At 45.7% G+C, this 17678-nt stretch overlaps 1 protein-coding gene across 2 annotated transcripts in view; it reads right to left on the minus strand.

Moving 5' to 3' along the window:
- Window positions 1-1579: 1579 nt before the first annotated feature.
- The window catches only part of NT5E (5'-nucleotidase ecto), a 52548-nt gene continuing 36449 nt past the window's right edge, over window positions 1580-17678 (minus strand). Inside the window, exons 4-9 of one of the 2 annotated variants that reach the window (XM_036870998.1) lie at window positions 15075-15272; window positions 13972-14126; window positions 12191-12296; window positions 11254-11403; window positions 9730-9930; window positions 6485-6927 (exon numbers count right to left, since the gene is read on the minus strand). In XM_036870998.1, coding sequence (XP_036726893.1) covers window positions 6764-6927; window positions 9730-9930; window positions 11254-11403; window positions 12191-12296; window positions 13972-14126; window positions 15075-15272 — 974 coding nt within the window. In that variant the 3' untranslated portion in view covers window positions 6485-6763. Of the gene's footprint in view, window positions 6928-9729; window positions 9931-11253; window positions 11404-12190; window positions 12297-13971; window positions 14127-15074; window positions 15273-17678 lie in introns of both variants that reach the window. The other variant, XM_036870999.1, reaches the window with a different exon arrangement.

A 17678-nucleotide genomic window follows, 5' to 3' on the forward strand; every position in this document is an offset into this window, starting at 1 on the left:
TCCATTTTCATCATACAAGAATGAAAACTGCATAATTTTCCCTGAGGGATTTTTTTTTTTTTTTTTTTTTTCCCTGAGGGATTTTATTCATGTTACTTAATGTCTGAACCCTTCTTCCTATTTAACTTCCCTCCCTCCTCACCACACACACAGGTGCTCAGGGGAACTTTCTGACATTTTCTCCTAGTGTGGGCTAGTTTAATCTCTTGATTGTAAGTGATGGAACTCAACTCAACTTTGCTTTAGAAAAAGAAAAGAGAAATAACATATTTGTTCATGTAACCCAACTACAGAAAGGCAATAATGGAGTTGCCCTTAGTATGACTTATCCAGCACTTGAATAGTCTCAGGACTCTCTGTGGACATATGTCCATTTCTTGTCTCAGCTTCTGTCCTGTTAGCTGTTATTCTTGTGGATGCCTTCATGTGGGAGAGGACGGTTAAACAAACTGTGGAATCACGTGATGATACAGAGGGGCAAAGAGGGAGCTTGTCTCTCTCTACATCTCTACCCATATAAAACCTTGTGGAAGGATTCTTACTGTCTTGGCTTGCCTAGACCGTAACTCAGACCAAGATGATCAGGCACTATAACTGTGAGGCTTAGGTCATGTGCTTCTACCAGAGCCAAGAGATTGCTTCTGTAGTTAACTGTCCCACCAGAACTACCTGGGGTAGAAGAGGTTCAGTGTCTCCCCAAAATGGGGGCTCTTTCCAGGAGTGGGAAGAGATGGTAGATAGGCAAATACATGCATGCGTTTCTGTTTTCAGATGTTAATTTTAGCTGTCACTTCCACTCAGCTGTGAACAGTCCAGGTGCCAGGATGTGTCTTTCTCACCCCTGTATCACCTGTGCATAGTCCAGCAGCACCTGGCACTAAGAAGGTGATGGGCACAAAAAGACTAGTTTGTGGGGGGATGGACACAAAAAGACTAGGTGAGTTGAGGTGGAACGTACCTGCAAGGAGTTTAAGAGGCAGGGGTGTGGCCTGTGATCTAGGTCCCTCACCTCTCTTATGACTGTTGCCAGAGTGAAAGACGTGTTGAGACCAGGGCACATGCCTCTCTCTCTGTGATCCTGAACCAGTGCCGCAGGTAAGGTGATCATGTCAGCTAACCTCAGGACGCTGGTGACTCATGCGCAAACTCACAGATTTCTGAATCAGATAAAAGGCATTTCAAGAGAAGGAGGAAGCAGAGAGAGGTGTTGGAGAGAAGAGGAAAGGGGCTGCTATAGAGGTCTAACTGCTGAGAAGTTATAAGGGAGCACGAAGACTGATACTGATTTTTTTTCCCCAAATAGCCACAAAAACAAGAAAAGTTATACTGAATGCGGCCAAAGTATTGAATAATTAAAGGACGTTAAGTATATAAGAGATACAGCTGTGTGGACACTGACAGATACACTTAGGTTGAGGAGGGCCGGTGAGCTGAGCGCCAGAGGGAGGGAGAATAGCCCTGCTGAAGCACTGCGTTCTGTTGAACTGCACCAAGTGCTCACTCTTTCAGTTTTCTTTTTTTTTGGCCACACCGTGCAGCTTGCAGGATCTTAGTTCCCCGACCAGGGATCGAACCCGGGCCCCGGCAGTGAGAGTGCTGAGACCTAACCACTGGACCACCAGGGAATTCCCTCAATTTTCTATATTGATGAAAAGTTTAAAGATGTTCATGTGGTCTTATAATAAATAGATTAATGATCTTTTGTAAATGACGTGGACTTGTGTTAATTTTTACAGTCTATTAATATTTCTAATAGTTGTACACTCTCCTCCCTCTGTTAAGGGACCTCTGGCATTAAGCTGTGGCTGGTATCTAGTGGAGATTAGCAGTTGTCTCAGCTCTGGGATTGAGCCCACTGGTGTCTCTTGATCTAGATTTGAAGGGGATGACTAGTAATTTATTACAGTGAATAATATTTAAAGTACTTAAGTCACTGTGTGATTTATTTTTTCTATTTATATTTTAAATGTGAATTGTATTGGCTTCCTCATTAGCCCTGTAATGCTACTCCCATTCACTTGCATTGTGGGCTTTCTTGAATGGGTTAGGGAGGGGTAGATGAAGCAGTGATCAGATAGTCAAGGAGCCAACAGCCTCCTTATCTGTGGTGTTATTCTAGAGAACAGTTATGACTGAGGTTACGTTACTAGTTTGTTCATCATGACTTGTTCTACAGTAGTGTCTGGGGTCTCTTGTTTTATAGTCACATCTTTTCTTTCCACTTTTACCCAAAGATAAGATAACTCAGTAAGGAATAAGGCAAGGCTACGTGAAGAAAACTTGAGCAGGATAATAATACACCTGTGTGGTAGATGAGCAGGAATGATGCTGTAAGCATTTCTTAGTTATGACACAAGAGTTATCACAAAATCAGTTTCACAACATGATAAATTAGTGAAATTTTTAGGAATGCTATATAAATGTTAACATATAAAGTCAATACATTGTGATTTCACCAGAAAGATAAGACTTGTTTATTTTTTAAGTGTATGGATTTCCTTACTTCATCTGTAGAGTATAGATCTGAAAAAAAGTCAACATCAAATTAAAAACTCAAGCTCAATTAGAAATTTGATTAGCCATATTTATTTTTTCTTTATAAAAAATAATAATATATCTTAGGGACTGATTTCATTACTAATATGCTTATTATTTAATGATTAAAGTACCAGAAAAAGTTTAGTGTTGTTTACTTTTAGAGTGATTTTGGCTTTCATAAAAATCTGGATATCATACATGTGAATGTACATTGTTGGAGAGGAAGTTAAGAACTCAACATAGTTTTCAAGACATACTCAGAAGGTAGCGTTTTTATTTTTAACATCATTTCATATATATTTGTTGTACTAGGAGATTCTCAGAGTACTCATAGGGGCCATTTCTCACTTTTGATTGTCCGAAACTGGAACATTTTTATTTGGAGGAATTCCAAGGTAATTGGGGGAAGGGGCATTGAAGGAAGCCAAAAGGCTGGAGTTGAGTCCTCACTCAGCCTTCTTTTATCTTTATGAAAGACAGCTTGGGCCTGAACCAGGCTCAGCTTGATATTTGCTCCCATCTGAGTGGAGGCACCAGGACAGCCAGTGGCCCTGGCGGGTGTAGCTGTGGTGGAGGTGAACCCAGCAGCACCAGGCCGGTGTATGAGGGCTCTTCCCGTGGCAGGATTTTAGCCATGCCTCACTTTCCTTGCTTGCTCTCCATTTCTAGGCCTGGCTCTCCACGCTTCTGGATGATTCTGGGGACTAGCTAATATTCTTCTGGTATGTCTCTGCTGATAGACTTTTTGTTTTTGCAACCAAAAATCCCAGTGAATAATGAGTCTGTAATTTCCAGTGTTGCTTTTATTTTATTATTATTTTTGAAGTTTTTCAGTTTTATTTATTAATTTATTTTGGCTGCAACACATGGCTTTTGGGATTTTAGTTCCGTGACCAGGGATCGAACCCGGGTCCACGGCAGTTAAAGCCCGAGTCTTTTAACTGCTGGACTGCGAGGGAATTCCCTCCGTTGTTGCTTTTAATACGCCAGTATCCATGTCATAGGTCAGAGTTAAATTGTCTTCATACCCTAACTAGCTTACTTGTTAACCGAATATTTTCAAAAAGCATTTCATTCAGGTTCTTAGAGGGCCGAATTGTTAACCGAATATTTTCATAAAGTATTTCATTCAGGTTCTTAGAGGGCTCAGTACGCCTTACTAGAGATTGGAGATCTCCCAGCTTGCTATAAAAGTTTAAAGCTCCTGCTTTTGACTGCATTAGTTAGGAAAACTCGTTCCTTTTGATTTGCTTGGGTTGAGTCAAATCAACTTCTAAAATGTGTCCTATTTTACCAGCACAAAAATAACATTAATTGTAACCCTTCATTTGTAAGGTTGCCTCAGGGCTGCCCTGGCTGATTACGTAGATCATCCAGGGGACGGTTATGGGTTGAATTGTGTCCCCTGAAAAGATGCTGAGGTCTTGTGGCAGGACTTTAGTCCCAATCCCGTGTGCCCGTGAATGTGAGCTTATTTAGAAATAGGGTTTTTGCACATGATTAAAATGAAGTCATTAGAGTGGGCCTGATCCAGTATGACTATGTCTTTATACAGTATAAGGGGAAATTTGGACCCAGTGACAGACATGTACAGAGGGAAAAGGATGTAAAAGCATGGGGAGAATACCATCTATAAGGCAAGGAATGTCTGAGGCTAACCAGAGCTGGGAAGACGCCTGGAACAGATTCTCCCTCCCAACCCTCAGAAGGAACCAACCTTGCCAAATTGATCTTAGACTTTTAGCCTCCAGACAGTGAGATGATGAATTTCTGTTGTTTAACAGCCACCCAGTTTGTGGTACTTGGTTACAGCAGCCCCAGGAAACTAAATCAGAGACCGTTACTAATTTAGGCAAGCCTAGTCATGTATCCACAGGGCTACATACTCTCTGAGGGCGCTTACTCTGCTGAAAACTGCTGAGGGCAGCTCTGCCACCAACTGCATTTAATGTGTCTGATCACGGTGTACCAGCTGGTCTGCTCTATCATCGGCATTAATTGAGGAAAATTCTTGATGTACAACCAGTTCAGATAAATTAATTAAAATCCCTAACACTGTATGACTTGAACATTTTTATTTTTAGGAAACCACTACTGGTCTTAAATTCTGTACGTAAAAGCCATAAAATTTAGTAGTCTTACTTAAAATATCCTTTATTTACTGTTCTTTCCTACCTAAAAACTGCATGTATTTTTCTTGTTTTGGAGGTAAGAAGGGGGATAGGGAGGGTTATTAGATGGCAAGGGGCTTATAATCAAGGGAAGTGATACCAGTGATGAACTGGCAAAGAGTTTTCCATCGGTCATATTGTCTTGGGTTATAGGTGTTTGCTTGAGAGAAGAAGTAACTACCGGAGACAAGGAGTGTATCTTCAATTTTATTGTTTGGAACCTACAATTGCAAAGTGTTTTTAGGTCATTTCTTAAACCACTGAATAATACATGTACACATACTTAGAAAACTTACAAAATGTTTTTTAAAAATTTGTGCTCCAATAGGATTTACCGTATTTTACTGGCCAAGCATAAGCAAATATACCCCAAATGCAGCCTTACTGACATTTTCCTCTTAGTCTATCGACATTTGTTTACTTATGGCCAGTCTGTATATGCATAGAAGCTAGGGCATTATTTTACTGCAACATTTATGAAGAGGTTATGAAATTTAAAAGTATGTTTTGTATCAAGAATACCTAATATTTGTAAACATCAAGAAACATCCTCACTCTTCAATCCTTTAGCTGCTGTTCACTGACTCTTTGTGTAAGGTGAGGGCTCCCACTTCTCACTGAATCATTTCTATGGTAACGAGCAGGCTCACGTGGTCCCACCACCCCCTTAAGCAAGTATTTGTTCTTTGTGCATAAATCATTTATTTCGTCGGTCTGGGTATTTCCTGAGCACCCACTCAGAGGGGCACACTCTCAGGCAGGAGTTCTCATATCTGTGCCTGAGAATGACTGAGAATGACTGTTCAGATTTGGAGGCAGAGCTGACTTTAGATTTAGGTATACCACTTAAAAAAATCAACCTTGGCTCCGCTCTGGATTTCCCATAAGTGGGGAAAGGGGGTGGAGTGTGTGTGTGTGAGACTAGAATCAGTGCTGTTATCTTGCTCGGGAGAGACAGGTGCAGGTTTAGAGCTACACCTTCTCTAAGAAGGTTCTCTTCTCATGACACCTTCCCATTAGGAAGAAGAAGGAAAGAAGCAGAGGGAGAACTGATAGAATCTCATAAAATTATTAGTAGCTAATGCTATGTGTCAGGCACTGTGCTACTACTCATTAGCAAATACGTATTTAACAAGTGTAAACGGCCTTTTAGCTCTTTCTCTTCTATAATGTTGTTGGTCCTGGGCGTCCTGGTCTTTCCTTCCCTTTCTCCCTGCCCCTTGACTGCGTTCTGCAGCTCCTGGCCTTTCCCATTATCTGCTGCACCTCTTCTCCCAGCTCCTCAAAGGCACACGGTGGTGCGGGAGAGAACGCCACCCTGTGTTTAGTCCGTTAAACACCCTATAGCAACACGCGCTAAAAAGGAAAAAAAAAAAAACAGAGACCAGAAATAAAGCAGAGACTTGTTCTACATGAGTCTGGGGCTACTGACTGATGATAGTTAAAAAGAGAGGAGACCATTAAGTATCTTCCTGAACAGTAACTAACTGGATATAATTGAAAGAGTGTGGGACTGAGGGCAGAAGGCCCAGGTGCAGGTCTGGGATCTGTCACTTTTAGCTGTATGGCCTTAAACATGTCAGTGCTTTCTGAGCTTTAGTTTCCTCATCTGTCAAATGGGAAAAACAATACCTGTCTTGCCCACCAACGAAAGTTATGGGCATCAAATAAGATAATGTGCTTAAAACTCCCTTGTAAATGATAAAGTTCTATGTAAACATAAGTTGTTTGGTGGATTAGAATGGATATAAAGGAGAAAAATGATGTGTATGGTTTAAAATTGTTTATAAAGTGTTATTAAAATTTGCATATGTCAACTAAAGATGGTTGGCTTTCTCCTCATAGGGCCCATTTTCATTTCTTTTCCTGTGTGTTCATTAAGTTGCTGATCCTGAGTGATGATGCCAGAGTCTTCATTTACAGCCCTTCTAAGCTCAGCTTCTAGGAGACTGCAAGGATGGTCTGCACCATCACAAAGCCAGTTCCTAAAAGGTAGACTTGAATCTCACTTGAGAAAAAAATACAGTTCCATTAATGGCAAGGAGAATTTTTGGCTATTGGTATAAAACAATGATCACTGCCAAAACTGAAAGAAGTATTAGAGAAAAGCTTCCATGGCAATGACTTCCTGCAGAAAACTGGATCCGACCTTCAACTGCTGGATAAATTACTCTCATTTTTGAGATGTATCCGGAAACCACGTTGATATCTTGGTCACCTAGAAAAATACATACATTACTTTAACTACAGAAAAAATAATTATCAGTAAGAAGGGGAAAGCTAATGTACTTCTCGAAAGTCCTTTGTAATTAGATATAAGAGGGAAGATATTCCTTTCATAAGCAGGGATAAAGTGTCACAGAAGACAAGAACAATGGCGATCATAAGTGCAAAGAATCTGATTGCTTTTTCATGTTCCAGATGTGAAATGTGCCCATTGTCCAATATTGGATAATTGGGGGGAATAAATCGTCTAAGCTCTGAGATGACTCAAGATAGAGGCTCTTGTCATCAATGCCTCTGAACCACTCCGGACCGAGGGCATTAGGGAACTGGGTCAATATCAGTTAGCTGAGACATAAAAGTGGCTTGTTGTTTTTGGCTTGCCTGCTCAGGAATCATTTTCACATAACTGATGGTGAGACAATGGAGTCTTCACTTGCAAAAGAGAGGAGAACTGACAAAGAAATACTAATCGCCTGTAACTGCAACAAACCCCTAGGGACCTGACAGACTTTTATTTTAAAAATGCCACACTACAAATCATATATCTAATAGGGCGGTTAATATCCAAAATATATAAAGAATGTATACAACTCAAATACAGATGACCAACAAGCACATGGAAAGATGCTCAACATCACTAATCATCAGGGAAATGCAAATAAAACCACAGTGAGATATCACCTCACACCTGTTAGAACGACTGTTATCAAAATGACAAGAAATAAATAAGTGTTGGTGAGGATGTGGAGAAAAGGAACTCTAGTGCATTGTGTGCAGAAATGTAAATTTGTGCAGCCACTATGGAAAATAGTAGGAGGCTCCTCAAGACATTAAAAATAGAACTACCGTATGATCCAGCAATTCCGCTCCTGGGTATTTATCTAAAGAAAATGAAAATAGTAATTTGAAAAGATAAGATATATGCCTCCCCCGCCATGTTCATTGCAGCATTATTTACAATAGCCAAGATAAGGAAATGAGTGTCCATCAGTGGAAGAATGGATAAAGAAGATGTGATATATATATATATATATATATATATATATACACACACACACACACACACACACACACACACAATGGAATACTCTTCAGCTATTAAAAAAATGGCCTCTTGCCATTTTTAACAACATGGATGGACCTTGAGGACATTATGCTAAGTGAAGTAATTCAGACAGAGAAAGAGGAATACCATATGATCTCATTTATGTGGAATTCAACAATAAAAGCAAGCTCAGATACAGAGAACGGACTGGTGGTTGCCAGAGGTGGGGGGAGTCAGGGGTGGGTGAGGATGCAAAATGGGTGAAAGGGGTCAAAAGTTATTACAAACTTCCAGTTATAAAAAAAATAAGTCCTGGGGATATAATGTACAGTATAGTGAATATAGTTACTAATACTGTATTGCATATCTGAAAGATGCTACGAGAGTAGATCTTAAAAATCCTTATTACAAGAAAAAAAATTTTTTTTTGTAATTATGTGAGGTGACATGTTAACTAGACTTCTTGTGGTGAGCATTTCGCAATGTATACAAATGTTGAATCATTATGTTGTACACCTGAAACTAATATAATGTTATATGTCAATTATACCTCAATAAAAACAATATATTATGATCAATATAATACTTAAAAAAAAGAACTCTTCTCTCTGCAGTGGTTCTCACCCCTGGGTGTACAGTAGAATCACTGGAAGAGACTTTTGCCCCACCCAAGTAAATCAGAATCTCTTAAAATTTGGGACCAGTGCATTGGTATTTAATTTAAAATGCTCCCCAAGTGATTCTAATGAATAGCCAGGGTTGAGAAGCCTTAGGGCCAAGGCTTCCTCAGCCTTCTTCTATGTAAGGTCCTTCTCTCCAACACCCATCAGCCTGGTCTTGGGTGATGCACAGTCATCAACTTCTTTGTTTCATGCAGGGCTCGAGAGGACACCTTTTAAGCCTGCCTTTCCATTTCCTATCATGGGATGGGTGGAAGTGCCTGGCGCCTTTCCTCCCAGGAAGGGCTGTCTCCTTTGCCCTGGATCTGTCCTTCACCCTCCTTGGGATACACAGCGAAAATGGCAGTCCCCTATGATAAGGCTGAAGAGGAACCTGGCTGAGCTCCTTGCTGGAGACAGATGCAGGGAAGCTGTGCATGTGTCTTGTAAACACACTAGTTTCTGCCCTGGAGAACCGGAAGGGGTAGTGTATTGGCAGTGGACTCTATGCATAGGAGGTGGTTCTCAGTTGGATTTTTAAAAATGAGCAGGGGGTATAATGACCCTCACTGCTGCTGGAAATATCACTTAGGGTCAAGTGTGGTGGTTCCTATAATTTGCTCCAACCCACTGTGCAGAACGGGGCAAGGGACATATCCCATCCACTCCTACCTGACCTGTTTACACTTAAAGCTTCTTCAAGAAAATTTAGATGATTTAATATGGTTTCCCACATCCAGCCTAAAGTTCTAGCAGTGTGGTTTTTCTATAAGTGCCACACTGATTGATATTTCACAATTTAAATAGCTGCTTATATGTACTTAAAAGAGTTTTAAAACACTTTTTATGTAAAAATGTTTTTCCCTGGGCTTGGGTGGATGGGTTACGTGTGCTGGGGAGAGGCAGGGCAATATTCCCCCAGGCTGTGCTGCTGTTTCCCAACAAACAAAGCAGGAAGTAGTCGGCAATGTGGGGACGGATCTAGATTTCTGGCTTTGCCCTCTGAGCTTCATGCATAGCTCCCGTCTTGGGACCAGTTCTGTTCTCGGGGACCTCTGGGTTAGGGAGGGGAGGAGACACTTGTGCTCACCAGAGTCATGTTTTAACACTTCGTCCTTTATCATCCGGAATCCATCCCCACCGCTGGCAAGGAAGCTCGGGAGGATCACCTTGTACACCTCATCCATCCTGAGGGGCTCGTAACTGGGCACGCGACACTGGGTGCAGAGAACCTCTAATCTGACCACTCTGTCCCCAGGGTTTCGGGAAAGATCGTACACCACGTGAATTCCTAGAAAAGAAATGAGCCTGTATGTTTTCACTGGATCCAAAGGGAAATTTCTGTTTTCTAAGAAAGGGCCAAATCTGGAATTGGGGCACTGGGCTTAGTTTTCCTTTAGTTTGAGCTTGAGTGATATTTCAGCAAGAGAGCTGAGGGTGACATTGCAGCTACCCTATCTGGTTAGGTTCAATCTTGAGTCCTTCTGGGAGGTCTGAGAACCCCCGGGAGGAAAACTGGCTCTGGCCCAGAGTGGGTGAGAGGTGACTCTGCAGGGAGAAAACAGACCTTTTTAAAATCCTGAGTTAATTGGTCCAGCAGCTTGGTTCAGTGGCTCTGGAAAATGAGGAACAGATGACAGGCACAGAACCTTGTACCATCTTGATGACTAAGAGATGTTAATAATTTGGGCTTGGGTGACTTTCACAAAACATACGACTACCCAGCACTGTGCTGGGGCACTAGTGCCCCAGTGTTCCCTCCACTCTGTCCTGGAAAACGCAGAATATCTGGGCTACGCCACAGGCAGCAGCCTGGACCCCACCACCCTCTGCAGCCCCTCGATCCCAGCAGCGGAGTGCTCTGCAGAGGGAAGACTTCACAAAGCAATCACAGCCCTCAGGTGCGGCCCACTATCTACAGGCCAGAATGTGGTGTCAGAGTCAAACAAGATTATTCATATTAATTTAAAGTTGAATTCATTGGCCTGTGGACTTAATTATTGGCGAAAGCATTTCAGAAGTCCTTGACAATTTGGGAAGCATTTGTTTTCCTTCCATTTTCACTGCAATCCATGAGATAAGCAGGCACATTTTCTCACCGTGCTCCGAGAGGCTGAGGGCTTGCCCCAGGTCCCGCTGGAACCAGAGCCAAGTTCCTACGTCTTGTCCAGGCTGCCCCGCCCAGAAATCATCCTTGTTAATACTTATCGGACACTGCATTCCTTTGAACTTCTGTATGGTTCCAGGCAATCACCAGGCAATAGAACAGAAAAGGTTTTGTTTTTTCTGTTTTTTTTATGAAGAATAGTGAATGTTTAAGCAACTAAGATTTTAATAGAAACTAGACCTCAAGGCGGCTGACCTGCTTAGAGTTTGGGGGGCCAGCTCCTGCAGAGAAGATCATCCGATGTCCGAATCAGACTTGGCAAATGTGCTCATTTTCGGGGCCTTGGGGCTTTGACCCTGACCTACTCCAGTGGTCTGGCAATTGAAAGACTATATGCGTTGGTGTTGGGTGTGCGAAAACCCGAACAGGCCTGACCAGGAGGTCCTGGTAAGGGGGGAGCTAAGCCAACCAGCAGGAAAGCCCACCTCACCTTGCAAGGTGACTTACCGCCCACCTGCAGGAACTCCCCCGTGGACTGGCCATAGCGGTACACGCTGTGCTCGAAGGCCTTCTTCAGGGTGGAGCCTTTTAATTGGACCAGGTCAAAGGTGCCTCCAAAGGGCAGCACAGCAGCCAGGGTCTCCCAGGTAATCGTGCCTGAGGGTAGTCACAGATGAGGTGAGAAGGAAAATGGCTGGAGAGCTAGCACACCCCACGACCAGTGTCCTTTAGGACTGGCGGAGCAGGGGAAGGAGGCACGGGGCACAGGGAGGCTCTGAGGACAGCACAGCTGGGTCTGAGTGTTCCTGACACTTAGGGGGAGAATGGAATCAAGAGGCCTCTGGCTGTGCCCTCCACCACTGAGGCTGACGGTTTTTGACAGCATTATCAGGGAAGACTACAACAGTGTCTTGAATATCTGTCTGGTTGGTTTGTTTTACCATATGCTATAATCCTGGATACCTGTAAATGCACTAAAGGAATTTATCCAGCTGTTTCTTCCCAGCACCTAAGATGGGCAATTTTTTTTTTTTTTTGGCCATGCCTCATGTGGGCTCTTAGTTCCTTGACCAGGGATGGAACCTGTGCCCCCTGCAGGGGAAGCGCGGAGTCCTAACCACTGGACCGCCAGGGAAGTCCCAAGATTGGCAATTTTGTCCTCCCCTTTCCAGATATCAAGGTGGAGGCCGTCACTATTTTGCATACACCAGCAACAATTTGCGTTTTGCTGTGTGAATCAGAAGTTTAGCTAAACCTTGGTGCCAGTAAGGCTAGCTGCTCCCTCTGTGAGCAAATGCATCCAAGAACACACAAGCCTGTGTGCGCCCTTCAGGTGGGGCACTGACTCGAGTGGCCGAAGGGCCTGGCACGGTGGGGGGGGGGGTCTTGGGGGACTGGTCAGACAGAGAGCACGACGAGCTGAGGCCGGGGGCTGGGAGCATACCGTTGTTCCGCTCGTCAATGGGCGACCGGATGCCACCTCCGTTTAAAATGCACATGGACACGTGGTTCCAGGACATCTCATCCGGGTGTCTCAGGTTGTTGTTAATCTGCAACAGCAGCATGAATTTACACTCGTTATTCTGGGTCCTCCTCCTTAGGATCAGTTCCTGGAACTTGGTTAGCTGTACCGGGCAAATAAAGCTGCTGCTCTCCTGGCTCCTGTGTGTCCAGAGCTTTCTCAAGTGTAATTCATCAGAATTGCATCAGAGAAGCAAACCTAAGATACTGTGGCCAGTCCCAGGTCAGACTCTGAGTAGCCAGTAGCTCTGAGCCCCTCTCCTAAGACCCCTGCACCCGCCAGGCCAGGGGCCCTTAGCAAAGCCAGCACTTGAAGGAGGAGGAAGGGGCTTCTGTGCAGACTGACCCACGGGGCTGCTCCGCCAGGGACCTCCTCCAGGGCAGGACCCACATTTGCTCCTGAGGGCGGAGCCCAAAAGCCTTTCAACTCCAGACCTCAGGCCACAAAGGACCCTGGCATCCATGTCTAGGTCCCTAGCCAGTTCCCAAGTTGGCAATTTTGGAGACAGAGAGACGGGGGAGCCCCTGAAACGGGGGTGAGTCAGTTTCATTCTTCCTTTTCTTTTACAAAACATCATGTTTAGTTACAAGAAATAAAATGAATTACATTCTCATTTGAAAAAATATGATGGTGGAGGAGGTGAGGGAGACACAGGGCCACAGGGCGGCTATTAGGGCAGCACAGCTGCAGTGTTCCTGACGCTTAGGGGGAGAAGGGGCTCATTCTCTCTATGTTAGGTAAGCCCTGCTAGAGCCTGGGGTGTTTCCTTCCAGACCTGCCTCTGCACATTCACACTCCGGCTTCTCTTCAGCTACTTGTCTCGCGCTGACCGTGTGATACTGAGGAGCCAGCACTGGCCCCACCTTGGAAAGCGTGAGTGTCGTCATTTACTTGGCAGACATTTATTGAGTGCGGCTGCATCCCAGGTACCGGGCACCCGGCACCGAGCTGAGCCCAGACAAAGGAACGGCCTCCTGGGTGCCCCTGGGCGTGGTGAGTCTCAGCTGGAGACCTCGGCTCGGCACGGCCCTCCCGGGGCGCTGCCCGCAGACGGGTGGACAGAGGGGTGTTTTTGGTGTGGGATCTTGCTCCAACATGGGACTTATTATTCTTGTGATGACTGCTTTGCTTGTGAAGGTGGTTCACACAAGGCCGAGTTCTCTGGGGCCAAGAGGACACAGATCAGTGAAACACACTCTGGCCTAGTTAGGGCCAGGCAGATGCATTTTATTCTATGTCTACTTCTCGGGAGGAGCAGAGTTTGTGGATTCAGGCCATCTTACAAAAGGAAAGCAACATCCAGTATTCAGACGCCTAAGATGAGCACCTTGAAATAAAGGCTTCTGTCCTTTTTTTTGTTTTTTTTTTTTTGGCTGCACTGCGCAGCATGCAGAACTCACCTGACCAGGGATCGAACCCTCACCCCCTGCAGCGGAAGCATGGAATCTTAACCACCGGACCGCCAGAGAAGTCCAAGGCTGCCGTTCTTGTAAAGCAATAAAGGGATGGCCCACTGGTCTGCTTCGGGCACCTTCCCAAGGTACTCAGTGTGATTACATGCCAAGCTTTTGTCTGGGCACTAATTTTTAAAAGTCCTCAATTCTGTAACTATCAGGTTGTCCGTCCTCGCATCCTCCCTCCCTCCTTCCGTCTCCCTTCCTCCCTCCCTAGGCACGGGCCCTGCTCTCCTGTGGACCACTCACCACAGCATCACAAATCAGGTTGCCCATGTTGCATTCTCGAAAGCGGCATGACTGAGTGGTGCCATCCAGATAGACAATTGTTTTCCCCAGTTCCTGGGATGAGTAATTATCTAATTTTATCCGCCATTTGTTAATGTCTGCTTTTATGCTTGGATCTAGAAGAAAACAAACAAATCAGCCTGCAGTTAAAGCCTAAATGGTGGAGAAAGGCTCAAACGTCATTCAGCTCACCTGGCGTGAGTATACAGTTCTTTACCGTATTTGTGTACATTTTGATTTTGACTGGGAAATTTCCTTAGGAACCTCTATTCCGTTTCCTGGGAGTAAGACCCAGCTTGGATCTTAAAGACGTGCCAAGTAAACCAGCATCAACTCGTCACATCTGAATGAGTGTCTGCTGGCCCACCGGGGAGGGCATTAGTGGTGGGGAGACAATGAGAGGCCCAAGGGCTGGTATAAAGGGCTGAGACGTCCGGCTACAGGGTCCCGGCCCCTCCCTCTGGCTGTCGGGAGCTCTGGCTCTCCAGGGCCCCTGGTCACCCGTCCTTCCCTGTCTGATCACGGTAAGCAGGAAAGGGCAGGCGAGAGAGAGAAACACAGGAAGGTGTTCATGTACACTGTATGAAATGCATGATGTGAAATGTATTTTCATTTTGATTCCCAGCTCAAAAAGTAAGAAAGACACACACGCATCTGATGACCTGAAGCCCATGGAGACTGGGCCGCTTGCCCAGGCACACTGCTCCTGGTGGTGGGGCTGGGTGGAGCCCCGCTCACCCAGCCTGAACCCCTTTGCCCCAACAATCAGCTCTCCTCTGGACATGGGCCGAGAGTGGCTCTCCTGCGCCAGGGTGAAGCTGGAAAAGACACGAGAGGCAGCGACACAGTGTCTGATGCTGAGAGGGCTTGGGGCTTTTGCAATTCGTGTGTGTTTTAAATCTCCTTATCCAGGAAGAGGGTAGAGTAAACTCAAGGGAGAAGCTCAGGTCTTCAAAAACATTGTCCTGAAACATTAACCAAAAAAAAAAAGGAAAAAAAAAAGAAAAAACAATCCAGCCACCAAATCTTTGCATTGGTGGATCACTGCCCTGAATTTCACGTACCTTCCAGAATGCTGCTGTTGAGAAGGATGGGATTTCCATGTGAAGTGACGACATTTCCTTTTTCATCAAACTCAACCTTCAAATAGCCTAGGTATTTGCCAAAAGCATAGGCCTGGACCACGGGAACCTGCCGTCCGTCATCGGACGTGACTATGAATGGGTACTGCCCCTCTGGCACCTCTTTGGAAGGTGGAGTGCCTGCAATGAAAGATCCGAAGTTGATCAAGTAGGCCCTTGTTCACTGACGGCCGGGAGCCTGCAGGCCGCCGGCCAGGTGACTGCGAATTCTGAACTGACGATTTGCCAGCTGCTGCTCTACACAGCTGGTCTTTCAGAGCCCGGCTTGGGCATCTGTCCCTGTTTCCGAATGCCCTTTTGGCACGTGAATCCTTCCATTCTCAACCCAGCAGGGGTTGCTAAGCTCTTGCTAAGTCCTGGGCACCGTGCCTGGTGCTATGTGGCATACAAAGATGCGACACTGCTAAGACTGTCCCGCCTCCATCCTGACCCCGGCTCCAATCTCACCAGCCAGGTGGAGCAACCAAGCCACTTCACTTCACTGTGCTTCAGTTTCCCCATCTGTAAAATGGGCAAAATTAACGGGTTATTGCTGCCATCCTGGGCTTGGCAGTGCCAATTTCAAAGCTCTCGGGCAGCGGACTCTCGTGGCTACTGAGTCCTCCCTGGTGGCGGAGTCCTTCTGTGTGGGGGGAACGTGTCGCAGTCCCCGGTTTGTCGCTCTGGTGGTGTTGGGGCTCTGCGACGTGCAGAGGGGTGCTCCGGGTGAGAGTGGCGGGGGGGATGGCGGGTGCACAGGCAGGCTGTGGGCAGTGCTGACGCCTGAGGTCCAGTGTCTCACTGTGACCTCTAGAAAGGGTCCGCTCTTCACTGGGCCCAGAAAACCCCATACAATCATGCAAATCAAGCCGTTCAAATCTTCGTGTTCACTTTAAGGACACTCCTGAAACTGCCCAGGACAAAAGCCACCAAGTATCTGAAGGATGTCACTTTACAAAAGCAATGTGTGCCATTCCGTCATTTCAATGGTGGAGTTGGTAGGTGCGCCCAGGCCAAACAGTGGGGCCGGACGCAGGGTCGGTGGCCCCCAAAAGGTGCTGAATTGTTACTGCACATGCTCAAAAATGCAGAGGGTAATGCTGAACTTAAGGGCTTAGATGTAGATTCTCTGGTCATTGAGCACATTCAAGTGAACAAAGCCCCCAAGATGCAATGCAGGATTTACAGAGCTTGTGGTCGGATCAACACGAGCTCTCCCTGCCACATTGAGATGATCCTTAGTGAAAAAGAACAGACTGTTACTAAACCAGAAGAGGAGGTTGCACAGAAGAAAAAGATACCCCAGAAAAAACTGAAGAAACAAAAACTTACTGCCCGGGAATAAATGCTGCAAAAAAAAAAAAAAAATGCAAATAAAAGTAAAAAAGAAAAAACAAAGGGCAAAATAACAATTCCTATTTCACAGCAATGTTGAGAGGATTAAACATTTAAACTCTCTTGCTGGGACTTCCCTGGTGGTCCAGTGGCTAAGACTCCGTGCTCCCAATGCAGAGTGCCCGGGTCTGATCCCTGGGTCAAGGAACTAGATCCCACGTGCCACAACTAAGTGTTCGCATGTCACAACTGAAGATCCCGTATGCCGCAACTAAGACCCGGCACAGCCAAATTAAAACAAAACAAAACAAACTCTCTTGTAGAGTGCCTGGCACATAATAGATACTCAATAAATGTGTATTTCTTTCCCCCATGAGGGAATGGCAACCTCTAGAAACCCTAGACACACGCTCCAGAGCTTAGACTCTTTCATGGAAGATCAGCAGAAATGACAAGAAATTAACACAACATTGTAAATCAACTATACTCAATAAAAAATAGAATGACAAAAGGCCATCCTTAGGTTTGGTTGCTGAGTTCTGTGTCCCCTTGAGGAAGAGCCACATTCACCGGGGCGGCCGACCGGCACACACACCGCCCGCCCCAGCCAGACTGCAGACCTGCCGGGTTCTGCTGAGCTCTGTCTCAAAGGGGAGCCCTGGCGAGAGCCTGGGAGCCACTTATCTCAAAGGGGAGCCAGAGGCTGAGACCCACCCCAGCACGGCCTCCTGGACACACGCCGTGAGAGGGTGGGAGCCCGGCACTCGGAGCATGAGCCCTGGGCTCTCATCACCTGGCACGTTCCAGTTCTGCAGCTGCACCCCTCCTATGGGTGCCCTGTACTTCCTGTCTCACCTCCAGCGAGAGCGGGATCTCATCTGGGCTGTTCTGAGTCAGAGACTATAGTACAGATACCCTTGACCCACTACTATTTCTATTACCTCCCTCTGCACACCCACTACCAGCGCTTCCTATTAGATGTCCACTGAGAGCCTGGGGAACTTCAGCTTGTGTTGGTTCCTCATTGGACCAGTTATGAGAGTCAGCCAGGAGCCAGCCCCGGGCTAGATCTCACTTAATCCTCCAGGCATCCCACGAGGCAGCTCCTATTATTATCCCCACACTGTAGACCGGAAGACCAGTTGTCACAGGCATGTGTCCATGGTCACGCAGCTGGTATGTGAAGGAGGGCGGGTTGAAAAGCAGGGCTGT

Source organism: Balaenoptera musculus, chromosome 12, assembly GCF_009873245.2.
Source record: "Balaenoptera musculus isolate JJ_BM4_2016_0621 chromosome 12, mBalMus1.pri.v3, whole genome shotgun sequence".
NCBI classification, from domain to species: domain Eukaryota; kingdom Metazoa; phylum Chordata; class Mammalia; order Artiodactyla; family Balaenopteridae; genus Balaenoptera; species Balaenoptera musculus.